The 7,452-nt window shown below is 52.7% G+C and overlaps 1 protein-coding gene across 1 annotated transcript; it reads right to left on the bottom strand.

Moving 5' to 3' along the window:
* Positions 1–1,701: 1,701 nt before the first annotated feature.
* On the bottom strand, positions 1,702–6,384 carry ZIC3 (Zic family member 3; the record flags this gene model as incomplete). Its single annotated transcript, XM_083371901.1, has 3 exons — positions 1,702–1,881; positions 3,729–3,892; positions 5,277–6,384. 3 exons carry the CDS (start codon positions 6,382–6,384, stop codon positions 1,702–1,704), a joined length of 1,452 nt encoding a protein of 483 aa, XP_083228027.1.
* Positions 6,385–7,452: the final 1,068 nt, after the last annotated feature.

Here is a 7,452-nt window from a genome sequence, read left to right as displayed (position 1 = left end):
AAAGAGACGTCACGCCCCAGTCTTAGAAAAACCCAGCCGAATTAACTTGAAAATGACTTCTTCAAAAAAATAATAATAATAAACTTAATAATAATAATAATAAACTTAACCAGGGGAGGATTGGTTATGTTTTAGGATCAGAGACAAACGGCTATTTCCAAGGTAGGCCGGAAGTGCCCCCCCCCTCCATGTGCTAGGCAGAGAAGGAGAGATAATCAGACAGAGACAGTTCACTTCCATTCAGGAAAAAAAAATGTTTTAAATTTACCTTCGGAGCTTTTTCGTGCCTCTGGATCTGTCAGGATGGTTCACTCTCTCTCCTTTCGTGGGTCCAAACATTTTAGGGAAATGTGTGGTCAAAAAGTAAGCAAGCCGGATCCAGGAGTTTCGCACGTGCGAGAAAAAGGCAATTCGAAAGAGGGGAAGGTGTAAAACAGAAGACCTGAAAAGTTTTCTCCTGCACACCAGGAGCTTTTCACATGAATAAAAAATTAAAATGAGAAACCAGAAGCAGCTAAAACAGAGATTCAGAGTAAAAGAGAAAGGTTTGTTTAAAACCTGCAGCTCCCATAGAGTTCTTTAAGAGGTTTGGTTTTTCTGCAGCATTGAAAGTTGCTCTACGCAAAAGTGACAATTAAAAAAACAAACGGAAAAATAAAAGAAATCACCAAATTAAAAAAAAACCAGGCCTACCGTGTCCTTTCCCAAACAATAAACTTTTAATGCTAAAGCAGTTATATAACCAAAAGCTGTACATTGTCATCTGTGGTTTTTCCTTCTTTTTTTGTTAGAAAATGAAATTGATTTTTTTAATGGGACTTTTTTCTCTCATAAATATTGTTCAGTTCCTGGCACTTTTCTCAATAATTAAATTACAAATGATAAATATGGCATCGTGGATATGTATTTACACACAAAAGAGGTATTACAAAAAGGCAACTGTTTATACTAAACTGCCAGGAGCTGGGTGAAATTAATATTTTTTTTTCCATTGTAAAAAATAGACTGAATGACACCCCTTCCTATTTCTGCCATTAGAAGAAAATACATTCACAACAGAAAGGAAAAGGAAGAGAGAAAGAAGGAGGGAGGGAGGGAGGGAGGGAGGGAGGGAGGAAAGAAAGAAAGAAAGAAAGAAAGAAAGAAAGAAAGAAAGAAAGAAAGAAAGAAAGAAAGAAAGAAAGAAAGAAAGAATATAGGACTTTGGCAAGTTTAAAAACTGTTTTTTCCTTCTACTTTGAACAATCGCAACTAAGGCCAAGAGAAAACATCGGCTTCATTTCTGAACATCCCACTGAAGAAGTCGGGGTGAGCAGTGGGTGTGAAGGATGCAACATCCAGGGAAGTCAATTACAAAAGGCAAGGGGGAAAGTGGGGGGGGGAGATGGGGGATGAAGAATGAATTAGAAGAATTGTTGTTGTTTTTAAATAAAAAACGGAAAGAAACACTCAATGCAGAAAGAAAACCGGCTAATCCTGAGAACAGCAGACATGATTAAGTTCAGCCTCCGGATGGCTCTTGGATCGGGGTGAGAGACGGGGATGATGCTCCCTGACACCCCCACTTTCCTCCTTCCTTTTGGCAAGTTTTGTAAAATCCAGCAGCAGCAGCAGCAGCAGGCCAGGCAGGATGGCTGGCTGTCTTTTGATGTCACTGGGAATCAAAGTGAGGAGGGGGGGCAGGCCGCAGGTTCCCCCTCCTCAGACATACCATTCACTGAAGTTGGGGGGCAGACCAGGGTTGGGGTTGGCCGTCTGAACAGTGGAAGGGGCAGTTTTCCCGGAGTCCTTGCTGGGGGCAGCAGCCAGGGTGGGGGGCGTGGAGGATTCGTAGCCGGAACTGGCTGCGGGAGAGGATTCGGAGCTCTGCGTTTCGTGGACCTGAAAAGGACAGAGAGAGAGAGAGAGAGAGGGAGGGGGAGAGAGAGAGAGAGAGGATCACCACAGGATCTGAACTGGTTATTTCTTTCATTGATACGTTTGGCAGTCCAAACCAGATAAAAACAGAACCAATAATTAGAAAGAGACGCAGCTTAAGGAGCAGCCCAAGAACACACTCCCATATGCCTCCCCATTTGGGACAGAGAGAGGGGGGAGGGGGTGGGGAGAGAGAGAGAAGGGGACAAACTTAAAGCAAACCCCCAGCTCAATAGATTTTTTTGAAACAAACCAAAGAAAGTAGAAAAGACCCTCACCCAAGAATAAATCTAGAATAAAGGATCTTGGAGGATAAATGTTGTGTTTGTGTGTCTCTGTGTGTGTGTGTGTGAGAGAGAGAGTGTGCAGGGGATAAATGTAAAGCAAACTCCAATTCAAAAGATCTTTGTCCCAAATCAGAGAAAGTAAAAAAGATCCCCCCCAGCCCAGATTAAATCCAGAATGAACCAGAACAATAAGGGATTCTGGAGGACACTGGCCTGCAAAGGAAGGAGCCTTCCAGCCAATCTGCATAGTGACAATTAGGAGGCTGATTGCTCCTGAGTGATACTCCAGAGTAAGGCAAAGGACCTTGGAAGGGATTTATATTTTAGAAGCTTACATGGGGGGGGGAAAGGAGGGTGCAGGAGAAAATGCCTCTTGTTTCACCACCAACTCCTGCTTCTGGGTTCTTAAGAAAGTCTTCTAATCGGAAGTGTAGGTTAAAAAAAAAAGCTGTGCCTATATTAGATGGATAAAGCAGGGAGCAGTCGGGATTAAGCAAGTGAAATATTTTGCAGCAAAAGGCCAACTAAAAGAGGAACTTCAAGCAAAACATCCCCTGTTGGGGAAGATAGTTCCAGAATCGAGCCAGACCAAAAGAGAAGACTGCCGTGATTTTAAAAATAAAACGGTAGGGATAAAAGTTTGCATAAGGCCAAAGTTCGGGCAGTCCTTGATTTACAACCCTTCATTTAGTGACTGTTCAAAGTTACAAGGGCGCTGGAAAAAAGAGACTTATGGCCGTTTTTCTCCCAGCTGTTGCAGCATCCCCGTGGGTCACCCGATCAACATTCAGACATTTGGCAGCTGTCTCATAATTATGACGGTCGCAGCGTCGGGGTGGGGGGTCACGTGATCCCCTTTTGCAACCCTTCTAACAAGCAAAGTCAATGGAAAAGCCAGATTCACTTAACAGCCATTGTTACCAACTTAAGAACTGCAGGGATTCACATAACAATTGTGGCAAGGAAGGTCGCAAAACGGAGCAAAATTCACTTAATAAATATCTTACTTAGCAACAGAAATTTTGGGCTCAGGTCACGATTCGAGGACTGCTGTACACAGAGAAACAAGGATGTGTGCAGGCATTCTGTTTTTCTGGTGAAGGGGGTTATTGTATAAATAACTAACAGACAAAAGTAAATGCACACAGAAGACTGTAATATGCAGAAATAAACAATTGTTTGGGCACAGAGACGTAGCGGTATCATAGCACATAAACTATTTTGTACTCTTGGTATAAATTATTGATATTGGTACACTGTGCAGTTGTACAGTGTAACTGTACACACACACACATGCAATCTACTCTCCTACATAAATAGATTTCTTTTTAGGAGGAATGAAAGAGAGCATTTGTGTGTAATTATACACTCGCAAACACATTTATCTATGCAAGATCAAGCTGGATGGCTTTTACAATTCTCCAATATTGGGGTTCTTTTTTAAAAAATAATAATCTGTAATCGAAAACGGAAGCAGCAATATAGAAATACGGACCACCAACCCTCAGGATGAAAAACCATTACCTTCATATGCTTCCTTAAGGAACTGGGGTGGGTGTAGGACTTGTCACAAACTTTGCAGACGTAGGGCTTGTCAGAGGTGTGTACGTGCATGTGTTTCTTTCTGTCGCTGCTGTTCGCAAAACGCCGATCACAGCCTTCAAATTCGCACTTGAAGGGTTTTTCTCCTACAGATGGACAGGAGTACAGATTGAAAAGATCAGAGAGGGAAGTGGGGGGTGGGGGACAACTTGGGATTTTCACATTTTGCTCCTTGCCTGGTTCTTTCTCTCTCTCTCTCTCTCTCTCTCAAACTTCAGTTCCTGAATAATTTTTGCCTTCTATTTTTTCCCCCATTCTTCCCCCTAGTAATGTGCTTGAGGGAGGGAGGGAGGAAAAAAGAGAGAAGAGAGGGAGGGAGGATCAAATTGGGGTTATTGACAATTAAATGGCCCTTGTGCCTTTAATCCTGTGTTTATCACATGCAACACGCCACTCTTAGGAGAGATTCAGAAACTGACTTCTGAGTGATTTATGAACTAAGTAACTCAGAGGAGGATCCCAGAATGCTAGAAAATACCAGTATTGGCTGCTTCCAATTTAATTTTCTTTTTTTAGAAGAACGAAACTCTTTCTCCCAAAAAACAAACAAACCCGGGTGGGGGGAAATGTGCAGGGAGAGAGGAGGAAAAAAAAATACTCGGGACAAAAGGTATCACTGATTTAATTAGAGGTGCCAATCAAGTCGTTAAAAGAGAGAGCGGAAGTGAGGGGGAAATTCGCTTTCATTTGCATCACTATGGTTTGCTCCGCGGAGCGTCTGAGCAAGTGGCTTTCAAAAAGCAATCCACTCACCTCCGAGGAACGCCCCCCCTCCCCCTTGGGCTCACAGGACGCCCCCCCCCCAATCAGGAGGGGGAGCCTGGGAGCCACGAGGGGGGGAAGCTAAGGAGGCCGAGAGGGAAGGAGAGTCTCTGAAATTTCATTTCGGAAGAACGGAAGGAAACAAATATACGCGGCCCCCCCAAAAACAAAACAACCCACACGCACATCAACAAACCAACAAACCGAAAAACAGGCTGGCTCTTTTGGCGAAATTGACAAGACATCGGCAATCTGCAACCAACCGGCCGTGAAACTGACCAGCCTGGACTGCAAAATGAAAATCAATCCGGATTTGATCCGGGGTGAAAAACAAGCCCAAACACATCCCTTGGTTTTGTCTGCCGTTTCTTTCCGCCCCCATTTCTTCTTCCCTCAACCCTCGCCCCCCCCCCACACGCCATGTCCCCGCAAACCCCTTGGCGTCTTCCCCAGTTCTGCCTCTCTCTTTGCAACCCTCCCCCCCGCCCCCAACAGCCCCATTTCCCATTTCCCAGCTGCGGTTCCCCCCAAATTCATCCCTTCCCCCGCGGAACCCCAAACGAACCGGGGGCCCTTTTGCCTGGTCGGCCGTCTGAACCACGAAACCTACCCGGGATCGAGCGCAACCGGCTTTAACCATTGGAGAGCCTTAAGGGAGCCGGCCGGGGAGGGTGGGGGGCGGGAGCGGGGTCCCCTTCTCTCTCTTACCTGTGTGGGTCCTTTTATGGATTTTGAGGTTCTCGGAGCGAGCAAAGATTTTCCCGCATCCCGGGAAGGGGCAGGGAAAGGGTTTCTCGCCCGTGTGGACGCGGATGTGGTTGACCAGCTTGTACTTCGCCTTGAAGGATTTGCCTTGGCGGCCGCACTCGTCCCACAAACACACGTGGCTGTTCTGCTCGGGGCCCCCGACGTGTTCCAACGTGACGTGGGTGACCAGTTCGTGCATGGTGCTGAATTGCCGCTCGCAGCACTTCTTGGAGCGATCCCCCGGCGCCTGGGAAGCCTCCTCCAGCCACTTGCAAGCCAGCTCCTGCTTCACCGGCTGCCGCATGTAGCGGAAGAAGGCGCCGGCTCCCGGGTGGGCGTGGGGGTGGTGGGCCGTCCCCACGTTCACGGGGCCGTAGTTGGGGAAGGGCGGCGCGGCCCCGTAAGCGTCCGCTCGGGGGCTGGAGATGCCCCGGTACGAGTCCGGCCGGCCGAAGAAGTCTCCGCGCAGACCCAGGGGCAGCTGGCCGCCCTCCACGGGGCCCGACGGCGAAGGCAGGCCGGCCGCGTTCTGCTCGTGCAAGCCGGGGAAAAGCAGGTAGCCTCCCGCGCCGTCCGCCAGGCCGCCGGGCGCGTGGAGTCCGCCGGGCGGGTTGCTGCCGAAGAGGCCGTGCGGCGCCGGGGAGCCGACGGGGGCCCCGCTCGCCCCGCCGCCGCCGCCGCCGCCGCTCGAGGGCGGCTCGGCCAGGGCGCAGCCCCCGCGGTTGCGGAAGAGAAAGTCCCGCGTGGAGTTGAAGGCGGCCACGTAAGGCGAAGGCACCTGGCCGGCGGCGGCGTGCGGGTGAGGCGGCGGCGGCGGGGGATGATGGTGCGGGTGGTGGTGCTGTGGATGGTGGTGGTGGTGGTGGTGCTGCGCGAAGCCCGAAGCTTGCGGCGTAAAGGCGGATCCCTGAGCCGAGGCCAGCTCGTGGGCGGCGGGGCTGAGTTTGAAGGAAGAGTCGCCGAAGGGCGCGTGGTTGAGCCCCAGGGCCACGTCGTGCGGGTGGGGCCGAGAGGACGCGAAGCCCCCCAAGGTGGGGAACTGGGGCCCGCCGTCCAGCAGCATGGCCATCGCCCTCCTTCAGACGGCCGCCGGGGAGAGGACCAGGAGGCGGCGGCGATCCACGACAGCGCTCCTCTCCCGCGGGGTCTTCCTTCCGTGGACGCCGGAGGGAGCCCCTCCCCACCTCCTCTGCCTTCCCGCAGCCGCCGACAACGCGGGGCCGCTCCGAGCCCACCTCGCCGCCCTTCCCCTCCGATGCCCCCCTCCCCGCCGCCTGGAGATCAGCCCCGCACAATGGCCGGGCGGGCAGGAGGGCTGCCGCGGCGGCTCCGCCACAGCCACATTCACACGCGCGCCCGACCTCGCCGAACCGCGGGGGGAAGAAGGAGCGGCGGCGGCAGCAGAAGCAGAAGAAAAGCCAGCCGGGCGGCGGGAAACCCCACCCACCCGGCCCCGGAGGAGCAAGGACGGCGGCGCCCCCCGGCCGCGCGGGCCGGGAGGGGGGAAAAGGGCGCTGCCCCCGAGGAGGGGATCCCCGCCGCCTGCCTGATCGGTAGGGCGCCCTCCGCTCCGGCGGAGCCCCGTCCTGGCACTGGCTGGGCTCGGGCGCTTCTCCCCGGCTACCCCAGAGGGAAGCAGCCGAGGGAGGGGGCTCAGAGGAGCCAAGAGCGGGGTGGGGGGTGGGGGGGCGGACGACAGGGAGCCCCAACTCCGGGAGAGGGGGGGGGCTGCATCTGGGCCAGCCAATGGGGAGCCAGGCAGCCGGCTGTCACCTGACCTTCCAGCCTGGAGGCCCATTGGCCCGCCCGCCCGGACGGACAAGCTCTCCGTCTTGGAAATGGCAGCTGGCGGCGAGACCCGCGCCGTGATTGGACGGGGCTTCGCTCGGTGGGGCGCAGGTAAGGTGAAAGGCTGCTGGCCCAGCCGGGTCTCCCCCCCCCCTCCCCGAGCAGCGTTTTGTTTACTGGAGATGTGACGGGGGGGGGAGGGGAGGGAGGGGTGGGTGGTGCTCGCGCATCCTCCCCCTTCGCCCCCCCCTAATGTGGGGGGGTGTCTTTGCAGGCGCTGAGCCAGTTCCAAGCCGGGCGACTTCCTCGCGTTGCCCTCCTCCGACCGCTCCGATCTGATTAAATTGCC

The sequence above is a fragment of the Vipera ursinii genome, assembly GCF_947247035.1.
Source record: "Vipera ursinii genome assembly, chromosome: 12".
Lineage (NCBI taxonomy): Eukaryota > Metazoa > Chordata > Lepidosauria > Squamata > Viperidae > Vipera > Vipera ursinii.
Note: the sequence above shows the minus strand (reverse complement) of the source record. Positions and strands in the feature narration are given on the sequence as shown.